The 25,154-nt window shown below is 43.8% G+C and overlaps 1 protein-coding gene across 1 annotated transcript in view; it reads left to right on the forward strand.

Annotated features, from left to right (window-relative positions):
• Window positions 1–25,154, forward strand: part of L3MBTL2 (L3MBTL histone methyl-lysine binding protein 2) — an 837,765-nt gene that overhangs the window by 46,997 nt on the left and 765,614 nt on the right. The window contains exon 3 of the mRNA XM_040406869.1: window positions 23,487–23,620. Coding sequence (XP_040262803.1) covers window positions 23,487–23,620 — 134 coding nt within the window. The remainder of the gene's footprint in view (window positions 1–23,486; window positions 23,621–25,154) is intronic.

Here is a 25,154-nt window from a genome sequence, read left to right on the forward strand (position 1 = left end):
TCCTTACAATATCCTGGGAAGGTGTCGTAAATGACTGCAGGTTGACATATGCTGCCATAAGCTCTGATTCAGATTCTTCTACCATCTCTACCATATCACTCAAGTTCTCTTTTATACTTTCTTGCTTTAGCTTTTTACGAATGTCTTTAATGTCTAATTTCCATTTACCATACATTCTGGCCAACTTTTTTCCTTTCAGTGCTGCTTCTTGCTCCAAATTTTCCAGCATCTTTGGGGTCTGTTTTCTGGCACGTGATGAACGTCTTAGTTCATCTGCTTGGGCTATATTTGTTTGAGGCAAGACTAATGCTATATCAGACTCTTCTACCTCAGACAGGTTCCCTTGCTCTTTAACTTCTACTCTATCTATCTTTGCATCCTCTAACAGTGGCATGGTAATACTAGGCTCAGACATTTTACTTTAAATGTAATACTGACAATCAATACGAATTTTAAGAGTCCTTTCACTTTAAATGCAATACTGACAAATGCAGAAATAAATGACTGTCACTTTAAATACAACAGCGATAAATGCAGGCAAATGGGAACAATAGGGAAGACATTGGGATATAGCCAGATAACAGGTAGAGGTTGGATTGACAGGTGACAAAACAATAACAAACATAGGTGCACTCTGCAGTCTCACTAATTCTCAAACTGATTTTAAAATTGAGAGATTAGTCAACATGTCCTACGGTGTAGAACATGTCTAAGCCCGGACACCACGACAAGGTTTCTCAAGTAGCCCGGGACCCTACACTCTCCTACCTGAGCCATATGGGCGATACCAGGAGCCAGTGGGCAAATTACAGGAGTATAAGGCCGACTCGCAAACAACTCACCAGTTACCTCCAGCATGTGGCCATGCTTGCAATGGGAGGAGGGAGGAGTCTGTGAGTCTGGGCTATATCAGCAAGTCTTGAGTGGGACTCACAGACTCCTCCCTCCTCCCATTGCAAGCATGGCCACATGCTGGAGGTAACTGGTGAGTTGTTTGCGAGTCGGCCTTATGCTCCTGTAATTTGCCCACTGGCTCCTGGTATCGCCCATATGGCTCAGGTAGGAGAGTGTAGGGTCCCGGGCTACTTGAGAAACCTTGTCGTGGTGTCCGGGCTTAGACATGTTCTACACCGTAGGACATGTTGACTAATCTCTCAATTTTAAAATCAGTTTGAGAATTAGTGAGACTGCAGAGTGCACCTATGTTTGTTATTGTTTTGTTATATTGTTATATTAATTATCACATCCACACTTGTTACCTTGTGTAGGATGTCTATTGTGGTACTTGTGGTTCGCCGCGGGCATCCTCCATTGTATGCATTTTGCTGGGGATTGCCATTAGCAACGGGCCACAAGTGCAGGATTTGCTCCCCTATATATATGCACAACTGCATGTGGGTTTGAGCAGCTCCTGCTAATGCCAACCTGTCTTCTTAGTTTGTATGGATTGACAGGTGTATAGACACCGGTGGATTTTTTGGAACCAATGTTCAACTAGATACGTCAGGTGTGAGACCACATACAATTTGCAAATGAAATATAGTTTATAAAATGTATATTTAATAAATAAATACAATACTTATAGATGATAGAGGGGCCTTACTGATGTAAAAAGGACCTACACTCGGAATGACACTTCACGTGTCGATAAGCTTTTGGTCATTTATCAGATGAGGATGAAGTGGCGGGTCAAACAGAGACAGGAATACCAGGAACCTAGACTCACAAAAAACAAGTGAAGGTAAGCTGTTCATTCAAACCTGCTGGAGATTGCGACTGGAACCGGAAGATCCACCCAGACTCCTTCTGGAGGATCCTGCGGTCCCAGTCACCCCTCCTGGGTGAGGGTCTGACCAATTCCAATCCGGAAAAACGAAGTAATCTCGAATCTCCGTGATGTGCTTCCCACATATGATTCACAAGTGGGGTGTCTTTTTTGTTTTTTATATCATTCAGATGTTCCAGTATGCGCTTTCGAAATTCTCTGAAAGTTTTGCCCACATAGTCCTTAGGGCATGCACATTGAGCTAGGTAGACCACCCCCTCGCTACGACAGTTAATAAAGTCGCGAATGTCATACAGGGCTCCAGATGGCGACCAAAATGGTCGCCAATGCGACTTAGAATTTACAAATGGCGACAAGACTTTTTAGTCTTGTCGCCATTTGCGACTAGACCCACCGCCGCAGCTCTGCTCTGCTCAATACAGCGGCAGGCACAGGAGCTGATGTTCTCAGCAGCGCAGGAGGAGTCTCTCCCTCCCCCCTGTGCTGCTGCTGCCGCCGCCTCCGCCAATAAGAAGAGACGGGAGGAGGAGGGGAGGGGCTGTGGCCACTGCGCCACCAATGAAGAAAACTGACCTGAATACAAATACAGGAGGCGGGTGCCGGAATCAAATAGCCGGCACCCGACCTCTGTGACAGGGAGCTGCGATCAGCTGCAGTTGAGTTAACCCTTCAGGTGCGGTACCTGAGGGGTTAATTGTAGCTGATCGCAGCCCCCTGTCACAAAGGTCGGGTGCTGGCTATTTGATTCCGGCACCCGCCTCCTGTATTTGTATAAGAAACGTTGGTGGCACAGTGCGCCCCCCCCCCCCCCCCCCTAGTATAATAAACATTGGTAGCACAGTGCGCCCCCCCCAGTATAATAAACGTTGGTGGCACAGTGGGAAGTGCCAATGAGGGTTAAAAATAATAAAAGAAAATTAACTCACCTCCTCCAGTTGATCGCATAGCTGCCGGTCTCCTGTACTTACTTCTTTCTTCAGGACCTGTGGTGATGTCACTGAGCTCATCACCATGGTAATGGATCATGTGATGAGCACAGTGACGTCACCACAGGTCCTGAAGAAAGAAGTAAGTACAGGAGACCTGCAGCTATGCGATCAACTGGAGGAGGTGAGTTAATTTTCTTTTATTATTTTTAACCCTCATTGGCACTTCCCACTGAGCCACCAATGTTTATTATACTTGGGGAGGGGGGGCGCACTGTGCCACCAACGTTTCTTATACAAATACAGGAGGCGGGTTAGGGTTGAGTAAATTATTTTTTTATTTTTTAACCCTCATTGACACTGCCCACTGCGCCACCAATGTTTATTATTTTGAGGAGGGGGCGCACTGCGCCACCAATGTTTATTATATTGGGGTGATGGGGGGGCGCACTGCGCCACCAATGTTTATTATATTGGGGTGATGGGGGGGCGCACTGCGCCACCAATGTTTATTATACTGGGGTGATGGGGGGCGCACTGCGCCACCAATGTTTATTATACTGGGGTGATGGGGGGCGCACTGCGCCACCAATGTTTATTATACTGGGGTGATGGGGGGGCGCACTGCGCCACCAATGTTTATTATATTGACCTTCTACTATGCAGTCTGTATTCAGAATGCTATTATTTTCCCTTAGAACCATGTTGTTATAAAGGGAAAATAATACAGTGAATAGACTTTCATCCTAGGAACTATGCGTGAAAATCGCACCGCATCCGCACTTGCTTGCGATTTTCACACAGCCCCATTAACTTCTATGGGGCCTGCGTTGCGTGAAAAACGCACAACAGAGCATGCTGCAATTTTCACGCAATGCACAAGTGATGTGTGAAAATCACCGCTCATGTGCACAGCCCCATAGAAGTGAATGGGTCCGGATTTAGTGCGGGTGCATTCCGGTATTTTGAATGCCGGATCCGGCACTAATACATTCCTATGGGGAAAAATGCTGGATCCGGCATTCAGGCAAATCTTCATTTTTTTTTCGCCGGAGATATAACCGTAGCATGCTGCGGTTTTATCTTTTGCCTGATCAGTCAAAATGACTGAACTGAAGACATCCTGATGCATCCTGAACGGATTACTCTCCATTCAGAATGCATGGGGATATGCCTGATCAGTTATTTTCCGGTATAGAGCCCCTAGGACGGCACTCTATGCCGGAAAAGAATAACGCTAGTATGAAAGTACCCTAAAATATTAAGTTTAAATCCCCCCTTTCCCAATTTTACATATAAAATATATAAACAATAAATAAATAAACATATTACATAGCGCTGTCCAAACTATTAAATTATTCAAAAATATCTCCTATGCGGTGAGCATTCGCCATTTTTAGTCACCCCAAAAAATAGGATAGGACGGTTCTATTATGGGCCGAATGTTTCATAAAATGCGAAATGCACGCAGCTTTTTTTTTTTTTGTTTTTTTTGCGCGGTATTGAGTATCGCAATACTTTTTTATGGTGACGAAAGCGAATCAAAATTTTGGTTTCAAAACAACCCTACGCCGATCTGATCGGCATAGCGTTGTCACGATACCAAAATTTTGATTCAGTTTCGATTTGGCGACAAAAAATTTGATTTGGCTCCTAAATTTTTCAGTTCAGGAGCCAATGGCTACTAGGTATTTTTTTTAGGCTGGAGCACTGTCATATGTTTTGCCCGTGACTGAGCATACGTTCATTTTGGTGGTGTTAATATTTTTGCACGCCAGACAAGATCCACAGCGGAAGGTACCAAGTGGTTTCCGGTCCAGCCAGGTTCCCTTAGGGGCAGGCCCCAAATAGTGACTATGCACCAGTCTATCGCGGAGGCATCTGCCTCTCCTGAACGTAATGCTGGGACGGGAAGGAAGTTTATCCTATACGTCAGGGTCCATTAATAGAATGGGCCAGTACTTAGTGATGATATCCCTCACCTCCTGACTCATAGTATCGAACGTCGAGATAATTCTGATGATCTCATCACTCCCCCTTGACTGTCTTGGTATCAAGAGAGTATTACGCTCACAAAGAGATGCGTTTTGGAAGGCCATCCCAAGTATGTGTTGGGGGTAGCCCCTAGTGGAAAATCTCTTTTGTAATTTTTTAGACTCCTAGTAAAAGCTCTCACAATCAGAACAATTCCTTCTCATCCGCAGATACTGTCCGCGGGGGATACCCTTCTTGAGACTCACTGGATGGTGACTGTCCCAATGTAAAAGGCTATTGGTGGCCGTGGATTTCCTGAACCTGGAGGTGACAAGACCGTCCCCGGTTTTGGTGACCCTCACATCAAGGAATGTCAACGATTCTGGGCTAAACTCAGATGTAAAAGATAATCCCACATCGTTGACATTAAGAGCCTTGATGAATAGGTCGAATTCGTCCGAGCTGCCGTTCCAGATGATAAAAACAACGTCGATGTACCTGGTCCAGAAGACGATCTTGTCACTCCACCAAGATGGTGTATCAGGAAAGACCACTTGGTCCTCCCACCAGCCCAGGAGGAGATTTGCGTAAGTAGGGGCGCAAGGACTGCCCATCGCGGTCCCCCTGAGCTAGTGGAAGAACTGCCCATCAAAAAGGAAAAATTTGTGTGTAAGCACAAACTCAAGAAGGGTTATCACAAAGGAATTGTGTACCCCATGGCTAACTGCCCTTGTTTTAAGGTACGCAGATGTAGCCATAAGGCCCTTCTCATGGGGAATCGAGCTATAAAGCGACTCCACATCCACACTACCAAGAGACCACGATGGATCGATGCTCAATGCCTCTATTTTACGCAGGAAATCCATCGTGTCTCTTGTGTAGGATGGAAGGGAAGACACAAAGCTTTTGAGTACACTATTTATGTATATACCACTGTTCTGAATAATAGAGTCAACCCCCGACACAATGGGGCGGCCTTTGAGGGGGGACGTTCCTTTATGAATTTTTGGTAACCCATAAAATGTAGCAGTCTGGGGTTTCGTAGGGAGTAAAAAACGATATTCGGCATCACTAATCACCCGATTTGTTAAACCGTCCTGAAGAATAAGTGACAGATCTCTCAAGAAAGATTCCGTAGGATCAGAGGGTAATACCCGGTAGCAGCTCTTATCATTCAGCAGTTGTTTACACATTAGTTTATATTGCATGTGTCCCATCACTACCATATTACCCCCTTTATCCGCCGGTTTGGCTATAATTGAGGTATCCTTTTCAAGATTACGCAATGCTTCCATCTCTTCCCCAGACAGATTGTGAAAATGGGGTTTCTTAGGGGGTAATCTATTGATTTCATCAGTCGTCATCTGTAAGAAAATTTCAATATGATCGTAGTTCATGGGAGGGGGCAGTCTCTTACTTTTAGGACGGAGATCTGTAAATGGACCAAGACCCGGTGTGCGTGAGCCCTCTTCCTGGAGATCACAGAGTGTTCTTAAATCTACAAAGTCACTCTCCTGCAAGCCCAGCTGTTCACAAGTCCTGCGGTCGTTGTTTTTCATAAACTTATGCCACTTAAGTTTCCTGGCGAATAGATGAAGATCCTTGGTCCAAACAAAGGGGTCAAACCTCGTGGTAGGAACAAAGGAAAGCCCCCGCCGAAGTAACGATTCTTCTACTGCACTAAAGACTCGAGGGGAAAGATTTACAATCTGTAATTGGTCGTGGGTCCCCGGGTGCGTCCGAATTACGGACGATCCCGCAGCTGATACGGGCCACCCTTTCCTAAAAAACTGCCCTGTGTAGCTGGTGCCGAAATAGATGAAGAGGATGAGGAGGAGGGTCCAGATGGTGGGGGATACTCGCCTTCTCTCCCTCTCTGACCACTAGTTTTTGGCCATTTTTTATTCTTATTGGAATATCCTCGACCCCTTCCCCTCTGTCCCTGTCTTGTGTTATATCTCCCCCTATTACTGGGTACCTCACTGTCCGAGAACTCCTGTTCAGAAGACGAAATATCAGTTTCAAGTTGATTTTGCGGTTTTTCAAACTGATAGGCTCTATTTTCCTTGAATTCTCTCAGGTCCCTATTGAACTGTCTGTGCTTTCTCTCCTTAATCTGCCCTTGGAATCTCTCCACCGCCGTCTGTAGGGAGGACTCCCGTCGATTAAATTCAGGGTCAGTCTTAAAGGTCACAGCCAGTTCAATAGAGCCCCTGAGTTTATCAGATGATTTTTCAAAATAGATACGTTCCTCGGACAGGAGTAAATTCAGCTCTAGCTCTGTACTTTGGCCTCCCACCATGCGTCTCTTCTCTCTCTAGGGATCACAGGAGGGTTGGCACTCTTTCTCTGACTATTTTGCCTTTTCTGTTCTGCCACTTTAAGATTCGGCTGCAGTTTGACTAATGCACACGTTTTATGGCCTTTACGGTAGCTCCGCTGAAATGTCTTTGCTGATTCAGGGAACAGTTGCTGCGCAGCGGTATATGCTGGCGCTCTGCTGCTCTAATGCGCTCTTTACTGTGCAAGTTGAGGAGCGCTATCGCTTCGCTCTCTGAGGGCTATAGTTCCACTATGGCAGGTGCAGCACTATGAAGTGCCTTTTGCGCTGTGGCATTAGAAGAATTTTGGTATCTCTGACTTTTAGTCTAACCAGTAATTCCTCTAGTGCCGTTCTATGGAAACAGTAGGTTTAAAGAGCACACCAAATGCTTGAAATAACTTCTTTATTAACTTCAACTTTTCTTCATATAACACTGCCGCCTCCGCAGCAGATAGTCCATGTACATAACATGTGTTGAAAATATATCACAAAATGGCAGTATGATTTAGATGGTGGTTCAACTGTTCAATCTTGTCATTCAACATAAAATGGTGGATATATTTCTCTCTTCAGTATCTGTACTGTCACTTTAAGTTGTTTAAGCACTTTATGATCTCTGAGAGGTATATCTGAGGTCTAACTAATAGTTCTAGTTGCAGTATGCAGTTAACAGTGACTATTTGCAGATTGGTTGAGTATGATCTGGTGTGGTTGTATTCAATTATGCTTGCAGTTGTATTCTTGCAATTTGTAGCTTGCAATTTGTATTTGCAATTGTATAGTTGCAATTGGTGAAACTGTAAGTAAACACATATATATCTAGTTCAGTATACCGTTCTAAACACAATACTATCAATATGAACATTATATAACTGTTCTAAATACCTATATTGGCCTCTTGTTCCCATAAAACTCAGCTCTCAGTGGAGTGAATGTCTCTTCAGCTCCTGTCTCTGGTGAATAATGATTCTAGCAGCAGATGCTGGGGGAATTCCCAGACAGGCTGTGTGTGAGGCTGGCTGTGATTGGTGAAAACTCTTGCTATGTGAGAAGCTGGCTGTGATTGGTCTAGATTTTTGCCCAGCAACAACAGATTAACGCTATACTTTCTGTTGTTTCTGCTGTGTCATCGAGCCTACCTTACACTACAAAATGAACTCCAAAGGCATATTCTCTTTCTCTGCTTCCGTGAACACAAAACACAACAGCCATATGACATCCAAAACATGATGTCACAGTAAATAACTGTGCTTTTGTCTTTAACACACAAACATAGGAACTGTATTAACGCTATTGGCAGGTTTAGCTGTATACACATATAAGCTATACTAGCAACCTAGGACAGGTCTTAGCTGGCCAGCTACACAATACTTTATCTAAACTGCTTTTTCTGGGCTCATGGGAAAATAAATTAGGAATTGCACTTTCTGATGCAGAGGTACTTAGTTTTGCAGCATTCTCTTTGAGATGTCAGATGTCAAGTGGACTCCTTTTCATATAGTACCGGAGATGATCTTTTTAGCAAAGCCAAGCTCCTCCTATCATCCCTCCAAGACTAACCTAATTACGCATCTATTTGCTGCAGCGAAGGCATTAATCCCCCTACATTGGTTAAAATCAAGTCCTCCGTCTTTTCATGAGTGCTGTGCTAAGGTGGACCAGATTTGCAATTTCGAAGAGCTTGTCAGTAGGACAGAGAGGAGTTTTGACAAATTCCTCAAAATTTGGAACCCTTGGAGTCTCTGGAGAGGTATACACTGTAGAGCTAAGCTCCTACACAATAAGTATTTCTTATTTTCTCACATTATCTAGGGTCCTTGAAAAATTCTTCCCCCCATTTTGTGTTATCTTTGTACAGTCGTGGCCAAAAGTTTAGAGAATTACATAAATATTGGAAATTGGAAAAGTTGCTGCTTAAGTTTTTATAATAGCAATTTGCATATACTCCATAATGTTATGAAGAGTGATCAGATGAATTGCATAGTCCTTCTTTGCCATGAAAATTTACTTAATCCCAAAAAAAACTTTCCACTGCATTTCATTGCTGTCATTAAAGGACCTGCTGAGATCATTTCAATAATCGTCTTGTTAACTCAGGTGAGAATGTTGACGAGCACAAGGCTGGAGATCATTATGTCAGGCTGATTGGGTTAAAATGGCAGACTTGACATGTTAAAAGGAGGGTGATGCTTGAAATCATTGTTCTTCCATTGTTAACCATGGTGACCTGCAAAGAAACGCGTGCAGCCATCATTGCGTTGCATAAAAATGGCTTCACAGGCAAGGATATTGTGGCTACTAAGATTGCACCTCAATCAACAATTTATAGGATCATCAAGAACTTCAAGGAAAGAGGTTCAATTCTTGTTAAGAAGGCTTCAGGGCATCCAAGAAAGTCCAGCAAGCGCCAGGATCGTCTCCTAAAGAGGATTCAGCTGCGGGATCGAAATGCCACCAGTGCAGAGCTTGCTCAGAAATGGCAGCAGGCAGGTGTGAGCGCATCTGCACGCACAGTGAGGCGAAGACTTTTGGAAGATGGCCTGGTGTCAAGAAGGGCAGCAAAGAAGCCACTTCTCTCCAAAAAAAATATCAGGGACAGATTGATCTTCTGCAGAAAGTATGGTGAATGGACTGCTGAGGACTGGGGCAAAGTCATATTCTCCGATGAAGCCTCTTTACGATTGTTTGGGGCATCTGGAAAAAGGCTTGTCCGGAGAAGAAAAGGTGAGCGCTACCATCAGTCCTGTTTCATGCCAACAGTAAAGCATTCTGAGACCATTCATATGTGGGGTTGCTTCTCATCCAAGGGAGTGGGCTCACTCACAATTTTGCCCAAAAACACAGCCATGAATAAAGAATGGTACCAAAACACCCTCCAACAGCAACTTCTTCCAACAATCCAACAACAGTTTGGTGAAGAACAATGCATTTTCCAGCACGATGGAGCACCGTGCCATAAGGCAAAAGTGATAACTAAGTGGCTCGGGGACCAAAACGTTGACATTTTTGGTCCATGACCTGGAAACTCCCCAGATCTTAATCCCATTGAGAACTTGTGGTCAATCCTCAAGAGGCGGGTGGACAAACAAAAACCCACTAATTCTGACAAACTCAAAGAAGTGATTATGAAAGAATGGATTGCTATCAGTCAGGAATTGGCCCAGAAGTTGATTGAGAGCATGCCCAGTCCAATTGCAGAGGTCCTGAAAAAAAGGGCCAACACTGCAAATACTGACTCTTAGCATAAATGTCATGTAATTGTCGATAAAAGCCTTTCAAACGTATGAAGTGCGTGTAATTATATTTCACTACATCACAGAAACAACTGAAACAAAGATCTAAAAGCAGTTTAGCAGCAAACTTTGTGAAAACTAATATTTGTGTCAAAGTTTGCTGCTAAACTGCTTTTAGATCTTTGTTTCAGTTGTTTCTATGATGCTTTACTGTTGGCATGACACAGGACTGATGGTAGCGCTCACCTTTTCTTCTCCGGACAAGCCTTTTTCCAGATGCCTCAAACAATCGGAAACAGGCTTCATCGGAGAATATGACTTTGCCCCAGTCCTCAGCAGTCCATTCACCAAACTTTCTGCAGAAGATCAATCTGTCTCTGATGTTATTTTGGACAGAAGTGGCTTCTTTGCTGCCCTTTTTGACACCAGGCCATCTTCCAAAAGTCTTCGCCTCACTGTGCGTGCAGATGCGCTCACACCTGTCTGCTGCCATTCCTGAGCAAGCTCTGCACTGGTGGCACTCCGATCCCGCAGCTGAATCCTCTTTAGGAGACTATCCTGGCGCTTGCTGGACTTTCTTGGATGCCCTGAAGCCTTCTTAACAAGAATTGAACCTCTTTCCTTGAAGTTCTTGATGATCCTATAAATTGTTGATTGAGGTGCAATCTTAGTAGCCACAATATCCTTGCCTGTGAAGCCATTTTTATGCAACGCAATGATGGCTGCACGCGTTTCTTTGCAGGTCACCATGGTTAACAATGGAAGAACAATGATTTCAAGCATCACCCTCCTTTTAACATGTCAAGTCTGCCATTTTAACCCAATCATGATCTCCAGCCTTGTGCTCGTCAACATTCTCACATAAGTTAACAAGACGATTACTGAAATGATCTCAGCAGGTCCTTTAATGACAGCAATGAAATGCAGTGGAAAGTTTTTTTTGGGATTAAGTTAATTTTCATGGCAAAGAAGGACTATGCAATTCATCTGATCACTCTTCATAACATTCTGGAGTATATGCAAGTTGCTTTTATAAAAACTTAAGCAGCAACTTTTCCAATTTCCAATATTTATGTAATTCTCAAAACTTTTGGCCACGACTGTATGTTGATGACCCTGATGTTTGATTGGTAAGGTTGTTGCACACCCCAAATTAACCTCAAAGTGTTTGGATTAAGCTGGCCCCAAATGGATCTTGGAGAGGATATAATTTGTAGGGTTTTCCAGGTCTTTTTGGGCTCAGGTGTGCGTGTCTGTCCTTTAAGAATCTTGTGCTGAGCATTCATTTGTGTTCAATAACAAAAATGCTTTTCAAATGATTGTATTGCACCATACAACTGTCATATCTCATTTATGTGTTTATTTGTGTATTAAAACCAATAAAAGTGAATTTAAACAAAACATGGTACAAATAGAAGGTAGAAAGGCAAGATAATGATGGGTGTGTCACAAGACTTGTAAGAGAAGGTACATCATTAACTTGGCACAAGGACAATAAAGGGGTATTATGATTTAGCCTTATCAGACAGCGTTGCCCAGAAGGCCGGTGTGAGTCAATGTGCTTGTGCAGAATTTGGCACATATAAATTCCCAAATGGAAACATCTGAGGACCTATAGTGCCCTTAATAAAAAAGTATCTACCTACTGAATCAACCATAGTAGCATGGTGAACAAAGGCTAGACTAACCCCTTTAATCGCTGAACGGGGAGAGAGATTATGGAACCATTGATTATACAGTAAATGAGACACTCTCTGTACATGGTTGACACGGAAGTGTGTTTGTTGTAGAAAAGCAACTACTACTTTCTTCCTATGTAAGACAGCTCTAACTCTTTTTAGCTGGAGCATTTAGCCCCCTGACATTAAACGTATATACAGATGTAGCAACGTTAGCGATCCCTTTTTTCGCATAACGAAAGCAACGAATCGCGATACTAACCTGCAATTCATAACAAAGCCAGTAGATGGCAGCATTAACCAATCCTAATTAAAACCACAGTAACAGTTTTAACTAAATTATATCTACCTCTTTTTAACACATTAAGTTATATCTTAAAGGATTTTTTAAGCTTAATTCTTAAATAGTTATATATTATTTTTGTATTATTATATACTTTTAAATAGTTTTAATTATTTAAAAACATTATTTATAACACACAACACAGAACAAATAAACACACAGGCTATATGCCAAAAGCCGGGTATAATGCAAGCCAGCACCTATTCATAAAACAGGTAACCGGGATACCTTACAATGGCAGCCTGGTGCACTATGAGACATTTAAAACCATCTCTCATCTAACTGAGAGTCAGTAAGTCTCAAAGTTGCTTGAGAGCTCTTGGATAGCTTGGGGGACCCATGCACCTAAATCTTTATCATTAGGGTGACAAAATTATAATTTTTTTTATTGCTAGCTAATTCTTCTCTAACTGCTTAGGAAGGCTGCATAAAAATTTACGGCTTTCTAATTGTTCTAATATATATTTTATAACCAATCTATACGGTTTTGTTATGTAAACTAATTTGCATAAATATGAAAGACATAGCACATGTGAAAGACAGTCTTATTGCCCAATATTATGCAGATTAGCCTACTTTCCATCATGAACAGCGCCATCTATTGGATACATAGTCTTATGTCCTGTAGAGATGGGAAGTTCGGATCTTTCACATGAATCGGTTCATTTGAATCAGTTCATTCAAATGAACCGATTCATGAATCGAATCTTCGGTTCATTCGCTCAGCTGACAAGAAGCAAGTGAACCAAAGCTTAGGTTGCGCAATGCGCATGTGCGGATGCTTCGATTCACTTGCTGACTCGCTGAGTCGGCTCTTGGTCTGAGTCAGGAAGTTTATTCTTTAAAACCCTGTGTGTAATTTTCTACCCCACTGTAGGAAAAAATTCAAGCATCCAGGGGGTGTGAATTTAACACTGGGGTAAATAATATAATTTAAATGGAAGGTTAAATGTGTAAATGTATAAAAAAAAAATACATCTCTCTCAATAGTTATATAGCTACTGAATGAGACAGAAGAAGGGATGCCTTTAACATATATATCTCCTTGAGAAGCCAATTTGACCCTAAAGGGTTAATTCAACCTGTAATCTAAACTTGTCCTGTCACTTCTCTTATCTCTCTGCTGACTGCCCATCTGTCCCTTAACCTTATCACTGCTGCAGCCTGGTCATCAGCCTCAGTGTAAACTGTTCGAGTGACTCACTGTTCTTTTAACTCTAAGAATCGAATGAGTCTCTAACTAAGTCGGATCTTTAGATTCTTTCAACCTGAGACTCATTCGATTCTTAGGGCTCTTTCACACTTGCGTTCTTGTCTTCCGGCATAGAGTTCCGTCGTCGGGGCTCTATGCCGGAAGAATCCTGATCAGGATTATCCTAATGCATTCTGAATGGAGAGAAATCCGTTCAGGATGCATCAGGATGCATCAGGATGTCTTCAGTTCCGGAACGGAACGTTTTTTGGCCGGATAAAATACCGCAGCATGCTGCGCTTTTTGCTCCGGCCAAAAATCCGGAACACTTGCCGCAAGGCCGGATCCGGAATTAATGCCCATTGAAAGGCATTGATCCGGATCCGGCCTTAAGCTAAACGTCGTTTCGGCGCATTGCCGGAGCCGACATTTAGCTTTTTCAGAGTGGTTACCATGGCTGCCGAGACGCTAAAGTCCTGGCAGCCATGGTAAAGTGTAGCGGGGAGCGGGGGAGCAGCATACTTACCGTCCGTGCGGCTCCCCGGGCGCTCCAGAGTGACGTCTGGGCGCCCCAAGCGCATGGATCATGTGATCACATGGATCACGTCATCCATGCGCATGGGGCGCTCTGACGTCACTCTGGAGCGCCCCGGGAGCCGCACGGACTGTAAGTATACTGCTCCCCCGCTCCCCGCTCCTACTATGGCAACCAGGACTTTAATAGCGTCCTGGGTGCCATAGTAACACTGAACGCATTTGGAAGACGGTTCCGTCTTCAAATGCTTTCAGTACACTTGCGTTTTTCCGGATCCGGCGTGTAATTCCGGCAAGTGGAGTACACGCCGGATCCGGACAACGCAAGTGTGAAAGAGGCCTTAGACTCCCTGTATTGTGTGACTAAGTGCTGCTTGCCTGAGCTCTGATTGGTTGCAGGCCGGGGTGGGCGGGGAGGGGAGGGGCTGGCTTCCACTCTAGGATCAGATTACGCTCCTCCCTGCTGCCAGCATCTCTGTTGCTGAGCTATCTGACTGAGCGGCTTCACAGGGTTCAGCTCAGTCAGAGGAATCGACTCCTCTGGTTCAGTGAACTGAATTGATTCAAAAGAACGATTCGTTCATGAACCGGACATCACTAACGTCCTACAGTCTGCAGACTATTATCATTTTCCTCATGAACAGCGCCATCTATTGGATTCACAGTATTATGCCTTACATTCTGCAGACTAGCATCATTTTCCTCATACACAGCGCCATTTATTGGATTAAGGTTTCTTTCACACTTGCAGCAGTGTGATCTGGCAGTTCCGACGACGGAACTGCCTGCCGGATCCGCCGATCTGGGTGACAACTGAAGGCATTTGTGGACGGATCCGGATGCGTTTCACAAATGCATTGCAAGAACGGCTAGCTTAATTTTCCTTATACACTGTTAAAGGTGGCGGGCACAGTGTAGGTCACTGTTAGAAGGGCAATCACTGTGTATTTTACTGTTAAGGGGGCATGCTGCTGCAGAGGTCACTGTTAAAGGGGTTGGCCGGGTTCAGCTAGCTTCCGCCAGGCAGTGTGTTATTAAAAACAAAAGTGCCCTTTCCCTGCGCGATGTAGCGCAGGGCAAAGGAGAGAGCATCGGAGCATAAACTGCTCTGATGCACCTGTCAGGGGGCTGCCAGGGTGGAAATGGAGGTAAGAACCCGGACAACCCCTTTAAAGGGGCGGGCACTATGGATGTTACTGGTAACTAGTGTTGATCACGAATATAGGCACTACGAGAATTTGCAAATGTTTAGAATATCACAAAGTATATTTATTATCGCAAATATTCGTTTTTTTAAATACCAGTTTATGCAACAAAAAAAAATCAAATTTTCGCAATCAAGAAAATAATGACTGGAGATCACGAATTCTCGAATATATGGTGAATATTTGCCCAAATATTCGAGAAATATTGCGAATTTGAATATTGCCCCTGCCGCTCAACACTACTGTTAACGGGTAACGGGTAGGCTGTTGTGGAGGTCACTGTTAAAGGGGCAGGCACTGTGGATGTTACTGATAAGGGGTTAGGCTGCTATGGAGGATGCATCCACAGTGCCGGCCCCTTTAACCCTTTAAGTGGGTGGACACTTTGAAACATGCCATCTACTTAAAAACTGATCCACTAAACCAGGGATCAGCAACCTTCGGCACTCCAGCTGTTGAGAAACTACAATTGCCAGCAAGCTCCATTCTTTTTTGTGAGAGACGGAGAGAAGCGTGACGGATCACTTTCAAATGGATCCGCAAAACGAGAGTGTGAAAGTAACCTATATTGGAAAATAAAAAAATAAAATAAAAAATACTGTATTGTTCTCAAAGGAAAAAAATAAAATAAAGGGCATAGTGCATCCCCTTTCATCACAGATCAGTTCCTTTGTTTTTTTTTCCCTTTGAGAACAATAGATGGACAATGTTGGGGGTTGGTGTTAATCACAGCTGGAGTGAGATACATTTCTGTTGGTTACAATACTGACACAGAGACACACGTGCCCATAATTGTGTATAAAAAACAGACAAACAAACACAAAGGACAAACAAATTGTTTTTTTTTGTCTTTACCTAATATTAATAACCACTTATTATATAGTTCCCTTCCTACCATTTAGAACTTCTTACCAAAATGACAATCGACAACATAAAACAGTTCTTTTTTTAACTGAAGGCTATATGCCATAAGCAAGGTATGTGCAAGCCAATGTCCTATCTGTGAGACAGGTACCATAAGCATACCTCACAGATGCAGCCTGAGACATATTAACCACCTCCGGACCGCCTAACGCAGGATCGCGTTCCGGAGGTGGCAGCGCTGCGCACAGTCACGCATATATGCGTCATCTCGCGAGACGCGAGACTTCCTGTGAACGCGCGCACACAGGCGCGCGCGCTCACAGGAACGGAAGGTAAGAGAGTTGATCTCCAGCCTGCCAGCGGCGATCGTTCGCTGGCAGGCTGGAGATGTGTTTTTTTTAACCCCTAACAGGTATATTAGACGCTGTTTTGATAACAGCATCTAATATACCTGCTACCTGGTCCTCTGGTGGTCCCCTTTGTTTGGATCGACCACCAGAGGACACAGGTAGCTCAGTAAAGTCCCACCAAGCACCACTACACTACACTACACCCCCCCCCCCCGTCACTTATTAACCCCTTATTAGCCCCTGATCACCCCATATAGACTCCCTGATCCCCCCCTGTCATTGATTACCCCCCTGTCATTGATCACCCCCCTGTAAAGCTCCATTCAGACGTCCGCATGATTTTTACGGATCCACTGATAGATGGATCGGATCCGCAAAACGCATCCGGACGTCTGAATGAAGCCTTACAGGGGCATGATCAATGACTGTGGTGATCACCCCATATAGACTCCCTGATCACCCCCCTGTAAAGCTCCATTCAGATGTCCGCATGATTTTTACGGATGCACTGATAGATGGATCGGATCCGCAAAACGCATCCGGACGTCTGAATGAAGCCTTACAGGGGCATGATCAATGACTGTGGTGATCACCCCATATAGACTCCCTGATCACCCCCTGTAAAGCTCCATTCAGATGTCCGCATGATTTTTACGGATGCACTGATAGATGGATCGGATCCGCAAAACGCATCCGGACGTCTGAATGAAGCCTTACAGGGGCATGATCAATGACTGTGGTGATCACCCCCCTGTCATTGATTACCCCCCTGTAAAGCTCCATTCAGACGTCCGCATGATTTTTACGGATCCACTGATAGATGGATCGGATCCGCAAAACGCATCCGGACGTCTGAATGAAGCCTTACAGGGGCGTGATCAATGACTGTGGTGATCCCCCCATATAGACTCCCTGATCACCCCCCTGTCATTGATTACCCCCCTGTCATTGATTACCCCCCTGTAAAGCTCCATTCAGATGTCCGCATGATTTTTACGGATGCACTGATAGATGGATCGGATCCGCAAAACGCATCCGGACGTCTGAATGAAGCCTTACAGGGGCATGATCAATGACTGTGGTGATCACCCCCCTGTCATTGATTACCCCCCTGTCATTGATTACCCCCCTGTAAAGCTCCATTCAGACGTCCGCATGATTTTTACGGATCCACTGATAGATGGGTCGGATCCGCAAAACGCATCCGGACGTCTGAATGAAGCCTTACAGGGGCGTGATCAATGACTGTGGTTATCACCCCATATAGACTCCCTGATCACCCCCCTGTCATTGATTACCCTCCCTGTCATTGATTACCCCCCTGTAAAGCTCCATTCAGATGTCCGCATGATTTTTACGGATGCACTGATAGATGGATCGGATCCGCAAAACGCATACGGACGTCTGAATGAAGCCTTACATGGGCGTGGTCAATGACTGTGGTTATCACCCCATATAGACTCCCTGATCACCCCCCCTGTCATTGATCACCCCCCCTGTCATTGATCACCCCCCCTGTCATTGATCACCCCCCCTGTCATTGATCACCCCCCCTGTCATGATCCATTCAGACATTTTTTTGGCCCAAGTTAGCGGAATTATTTTTTTTTCTTACAAAGTCTCATATTCCACTAACTTGTGTCAAAAAATAAAATCTCACATGAACTCCCCATACCCCTCACGGAATCCAAATGCGTAAAATTTTTTAGACATTTATATTCCAGACTTCTTCTCACGCTTTAGGGCCCCTAGAATGCCAGGGCAGTATAAATACCCCACATGTGACCCCATTTCGGAAAGAAGACACCCCCAGGTATTCCGTGAGGAGCATATTGAGTCCATGAAAGATTGAAATTTTTGTCCCAAGTTAGCGGAACGGGAGACTTTGTCAGAAAAAAATAAAAAATATCAATTTCCGCTAACTTGTGCCAAAAAAAAAAAAATTCTATGAACTCGCCATGCCCCTCATTGAATACCTTGGGGTGTCTTCTTTCCAAAATGGGGTCACATGTGGGGTATTTATACTGCCCTGGCATTCTAGGGGCCCCAAAGCGTGAGAAGAAGTCTGGTATCCAAATGTCTAAAAATGCCCTCCTAAAAGGAATTTGGGCACCTTTGCGCATCTAGGCTGCAAAAAAGTGTCACACATCTGGTATCGCCGTACTCAGGAGAAGTTGGGGAATGTGTTTTGGGGTGTCATTTTACATATACCCATGCTGGGTGAGATAAATATCTTGGTCAAATGCCAACTTTGTATAAAAAAATGGGAAAAGTTGTCTTTTGCCAAGATATTTCTCTCACCCAGCAAGGGTATATGTAAAATGACACCCCAAAACACATTCCCCACCTTCTCCTGAATACGGCGATACCACATGTGTGACACTTTTTTGCAGCCTAGGTGGGCAAAGGGGCCCATATTCCAAAGAGCACCTTTAGGATTTCACAGGTCATTTACCTACTTACCACACATTAGGCCCCCTGGAAAATGCCAGGGCAGTATAACTACCCCACAAGTGACCCCATTTTGGAAAGAAAACACCCCAAGGTATTCCGTGAGGGGCATGGCGAGTTCCTAGAATTTTTTATTTTTTGTCACAAGTTAGTGGAAAATGCTGATTTTTTTTTTTTTTTTTTTTTTTTTTTTTCATACAAAGTCTCATATTCCACTAACTTGTGACAAAAAATAAAAACTTCCATGAACTCACTATGCCCATCAGCGAATACCATGGGGTCACTTGTGGGGTAGTTATACTGCCCTGGCATTCTAGGGGCCCAAATGTGTGGTAAGGAGTTTGAAATCAAATTCTGTAAAAAATGACCTGTGAAATCCGAAAGGTGCTCTTTGGAATATGGGCCCCTTTGCCCACCTAGGCTGCAAAAAAGTGTCACACATCTGGTATCTCCGTACTCAGGAGAAGTTGGGGAATGTGTTTTGGGGTGTCATTTTACATATACCCATGCTGGGTGAGAGAAATATCTTGGCAAAAGACAACTTTTCCCATTTTTTTTATACAAAGTTGGCATTTGACCAAGATATTTATCTCACCCAGCATGGATATATGTAAAAAGACACCCCAAAACACATTCCTCAACTTCTCCTGAATACAGAGATACCAGATGTGTGACACTTTTTTGCAGCCTAGGTGGGCAAAGGGGCCCATATTCCAAAGAGCACCTTTCGGATTTCACAGGTCATTTTTTACAGAATTTGATTTCAAACTCCTTACCACACATTTGGGCCCCTAGAATGCCAGGGCAGTATAACCACCCCACAAGTGACCCCATTTTGGAAAGAAGAGACCCCAAGGTATTTCGTGATGGGCATAGTGAGTTCATAGAAGTTTTTATTTTTTGTCACAAGTTAGTGAAATATGAGACTTTGTAAGAAAAGAAAAAAAAAAGAAAAAAATCATAATTTTCCGCTAACTTGTGACAAAAAATAAAAAGTTCTATGAACTCACTATGCCCATCAGCGAATACCTTAGGGTGTGTACTTTCCGAAATGGGGTCATTTGTGGGGTGTTTGTACTGTCTGGCCATTGTAGAACCTCAGGAAACATGACAGGTGCTCAGAAAGTCAGAGCTGCTTCAAAAAGCGGAAATTCACATTTTTGTACCATAGTTTGTAAACGCTATAACTTTTACCCAAACCATTTTTTTTTTACCCAAAGATTTTTTTTTTATCTAAGACATGTAGAACAATAAATTTAGAGCAAAATTTCTATATGGATCTCGTTTTTTTTTGCAAAATTTTACAACTGAAAGTGAAAAATGTCATTTTTTTGCAAAAAAATCGTTAAATTTCGATTAATAACAAAAAAAGTAAAAATGTCAGCAGCAATGAAATACCACCAAATGAAAGCTCTATTAGTGAGAAGAAAAGGAGGTAAAATTCATTTGGGTGGTAAGTTGCATGACCGAGCAATAAACGGTGAAAGTAGTGTAGGTCAGAAGTGTAAAAAGTGGCCTGGTCTTTCAGGGTGTTTAAGCACTGGGGGCTGAGGTGGTTAAACTAGCTCTCTGTCCAAAAGGAGAGTGCCAGTAAGTCTCAATATTGGTTTATTTTGGTTTACTAGGGGGTCCTGTGCACCTAAGGCTACTTTCACACTAGCATCGGGACTCCGTTTGAAGGGTCTCACAAGCGGCCCCGAACGCATCCGTCCAGCTACCAATGCATTCTGAGTGGACGGGGATCCGCTCAGAATGCATCAGTCTGGCAGCGTTCAGCCTCCGCTCAGCAGCAGCGTTCGGGTGTCCGCCTGGCCGTGCGGAGGCAAACGGATCCGTCCAGACTTACAATGTAAGTCAATGGGGACGGATCCGTTTGAAGTTGACACCATATGGCTCAATTTTCAAACGGATCCGTCCCCCATTGACTTTCAATGTAAAGTCTGGACGGATCCGTCTGAACAACTTTCAGACTTAGAATTTTTTCTAAACTATAATGCAGACGGATCCGTTCTGAACGGATCCAAACGTCTGCATTATAGGAGAGGATCCGTCTGTGCAGACACCAGACGGATCCTCTCTGAACGCTAGTCTGAAAGTAGCCTAAGTCGTTACCATTAGGGTGAAAACAATTGTAATATTTTTATTTTTTTACGCTAGCTAACTCCTCTTTCACTGTTAAGAGGGCTGCATAAAAATGTTCTGTTTTCTAATTGTCTGAACTACAGTAAATTCAAATAACCTTTCTATAATGTTTTGTTAAGTAAACTCATTTGCATAAACCTAATATGGGAAAGACATGTAAATTAGCAGAATCTGCCTGGTTTATCAGCTGAAACACTGTTTGCAATATCTTGGCCATATTTATGCAAATGAGCTTACTTGACAAACATTATAGAATGAGAAGAACTTTATGCTAATCTGCATGATGTAAGGCATAAGACTATGTATCCAATAGATGGCGCTGTTCATGATGGAAAGTAGGCTAATCTGCATAATATAGGCCAATAAGACGCTGTCTTTCATATTTATGCAAATTAGTTTACATAACAAAACAGTATAGATGGGTTATTAAATATATATTAGAACAATTAGAAAGCCGTAAATTTTTATGCAGCCTTCCTAAGCAGTTAGAGAAGAATTAGCTAGCAATTAAAAAAAATATCGCGATTGTGATAGGAGCGGTAGTTGCTACATCTGTACCTGCAAATTAGCAGTTGGGGGAAATATAGTATGCAGAGGTTTTCTACAGAGCCACTACTGAGGTGAAGCCCAATTGAAAAGGGGAGGGGAGAACAGGAAAGGGGAAAAAGTAAAAAACCAAGGTTAATATGAAGTAGATCTGAGCCAATAAGTTTCCTACTATGACATTTAGAATGGGTTAGCAGAAGAGTCCAATGTAGGAAAACAAGTAACCCCATAATACACAGGAGAGAGTTCCATAGAAAGTGGCCCAGTAACCCAGGAAGGCTATCATAGTAGGGCATGCCAAAACACAAAACTGAGAACAAAAATCGGCAGATCAAAAATCTATAATGGCCAAAAGGTAACTCAGCTATATGGGAAGTTGGATCAAAAAAGGAGAATAGTACAAAGTCAGCAGAGTCACTCAATGTCTTCCGGACTTCTCCTGGAAGCCAGGGTGCCTTGGTAACTTCTTTGGTCTTTGAGGTTTTGCCGAGACAGTCTGCTAGGAATCCACCTCTGACAGAGGAGGAAGAGATTCAACATTTTGAGCTGGGCACAATCAGGAATATTCAGAACTGAGATTTCCAGGGCATCGTAGACTCGCTGTAAATCCGCATAAGCTTGGATGACTAGATTACGAGTATTAATCAGGAGGCCAAATGGGTGAAGCCATCTATAAGTCAGCTGCTGCTTCTGCAGAACATCCAACAGGGGTTTCAGATGTCTCCTCTTCTTAAGAGTCATAAGTATTAAATCTTGGTACACCACCATTGCTGATCGATCTCCACCACTGTGCCAATTTGAGATGCTGCCAGAACTTGCTCCTTACCCTAAAAGCTGATTAACTGGCAGATCACATCTCTATGAGGTTCCTGCTGTTTTGGCTTGGTCCACAGGAAAATTGGAAGCAACAAGCTGCTCAAAGAACTGGGAAATCATGGAGCTCAGGGCTTCTGGGCCTATGGTTTCGGGGACTCCCTTAAGCCTGAGATCGTTGCCCCTGCCTCGATCCTAGTCTTCGACCAAAGAATATTAATAATTAAGATGTGCCTGAGTGTGCTCCAGTTTGTGGGATACCTGGTCATCAAAGTCCGTTGTAGCGACTTGAGAGATTTCCAGCGCGTCCACACCTGAGTCCAGGTGGCGTTTTTCTTGTTTTATTTCTTTATGATTCTGCCGTAAGGGTTCTATTGCCGTGGAAAGCAGCCCCTTTATAAAAGCTCTGGATAAAGTCTGGTCAGCCTCTGCCGCAATATCATTCTGCTTGCTCTGCCTGTCGCTGTCTGAGTCAGCTTCTCCGCCGTATAACTGCGCAATGTGACGGGGCTGCGCCATCTTGGTTTCACCTTGTATTCCAGATTTCCTCTCAAACCTGTCCATATTGCTGTGGCAGGAAGTGGGTTTCGGTCGCCCAGGGTTGTTTTTACCCCTGTGTTTAGTTGCTTTGCCCATATTCGCTATGATAGATACTTATAAAAGCCTGCTCTGTCTAGGCTTGCAGCAGAGCTCATGGAGCTGTGTGCATCCGGCTCGGCTGCTAGACTCTGCCCTCTGAGACAACCCTTTTAAGTCGTCTGAGAACCAATCCTTTTGAAAGTACTTCAAGCTATTGTCCCCCCCTCCCCCTTAATGTGGTTATTTGGTGTTCTCCTGTGATGCTGTCATAGAGGATAACTGGAAAAATCAAATTCTTACTGATCACTTGGTTACCAGGAATAATTCACAACAGCACACTTATGTCCTTTCCTGTTGATGTGTACTGTGGTGCATATGGCTCATTTTAAAACACTGATGAGTGGAGAACCAAGTTACTGGTAAGAACTAATTCTATTTTTGCTGTCTGCTTTTCTCCTAGAAAAGTTGCTAGTGCTGTCATGTAATTTTTTTTTTATAAATGTCATAAACCTATTGAAACTTTTTTTTTTATTCCCTCAACCCTAGCAATCTGTGAAATGTGTGGAATAGTTGGCACACGTGAGGCCTTCTTCTCCAAGACCAAAAGATTCTGCAGTGTCTCCTGTTCGCGGAGCTATTCATCTAATTCTAAGAAATCCAGTGTTCTTGCCCGGTTACAGGTAGATGTGAATGTTTTATTTTATGTTGTTAATAACAAACCATAAAGGAAGACTCCATCTGTTGGCAATATTTATTTTACATCATGTTAAAAATGACCATGGTTGCTGCTTTCATTATTGTCCTTATGAATTCTGCTGACCCCTAAGGAGTATTGTTTACAGTGGTCACACCCCCTCCTGTTTGTAAATCTATATTCATTTTAGTGGTATTTTACAGCAAATGAGCATAGAGTTAGGCCAGTGCTTCTCAAATAGTGGGGCGCCAGGCTCCGTAAAGGGGGGCTCGTTCAGGGCCGGCCTTTGGGGTGTGTGAATTTCTTCTGTATAATGCTGGCAGGCAGGCCGGGCGGCCGGCGCGTCCCTCAGTGATGTCACGTGCCTGCGCCGCCTGCTTTATGAATGAAGCAGGCGGCGCAGACAAGTGACGTCACCGAGGGACGCGCCGGCCGCCCGGCCCGCCTGCCGGCATTATACAGAAGAAATTCGGATATACGATACTATTAGGAGTGAGGGGGGCATGTTTAATAACTTTAAACGGCGGCGGCGGGCACACGGAATCTGTGGATGGCACAGTTAAGGGGTGGGGGTCTGTGGATGGCACATATATAACAGTGCCAGCCACAGATCCCCCTGTAACAGTGCCAGCCACAGATCCCCCCCATAAGTGTCCGTCATCCACAGATCCCCCCATAAGTGTCCGTCATCCACAGATCCCCCCATAAGTGTCCGTCATCCACAGATCCCCCCATAAGTGTCCGTCATCCACAGATCCCCCCATAAGTGTGTGTCCGATCCACATTTCTTTCTTTTTTTATTCTCTTATACGTTAATAAGGATACAGTGTTATGCAGAGGTGTACTTAAAACAATTTTATAGACAAATGATACTATTTACAGTCGCGCAGGGGGGGGGGGGCGCAAAATGTTTTCTTCTTCCTAGGGGGGGCATGACAGAAAATAATTGAGAAGCACTGAGTTAGGCCCAGCTATGTGTGTGGATCACATTGGGTGCCAGCTGCTGATATCTGGCCGAAACATCTGGTATCAGAGTTATTTTGATCTTGCCCATTAAAGAGCCACTTATCCATGAAAAACAAGGGGGAAAAAGTTAAGGAAAGTTTGTCTCTAGCTTTTCCTGCATGGATATCTGCAAACGCTAAAGAAACCGTTTTAGCAACAATCCTGTAGTCAGAAAAAATGCCTCCTTCCTCCTAGCCCCTCTATCTTCAGTTGAAAAAAGACTAATAACTAGAATGACCTTACAGTGAAAGCATGAAGTTCTGGAATGGGACAGGCTTCAGGCCAATAAACCTCAGTGGACACTCAGAGCACTTTGAAAGAGCTGGGAACTGCAGAACTTAGCATCTTCGTACGAAACCTCCCCATTATATGTGCAGGTATACTATACAGTACCAGAGCCCTGACACTACAGTTACCCAATTCTCCCAGGTGCCTGAATGTCGTGGTTGCCTATATAGGCAAATGTGAGGGTTATAGACACTGTCCATATAATGTTACCCTTACATTGTGCCAGT

Source organism: Bufo bufo, chromosome 9 (genome assembly GCF_905171765.1).
Source record: "Bufo bufo chromosome 9, aBufBuf1.1, whole genome shotgun sequence".
In the NCBI taxonomy this organism is placed as follows: domain Eukaryota; kingdom Metazoa; phylum Chordata; class Amphibia; order Anura; family Bufonidae; genus Bufo; species Bufo bufo.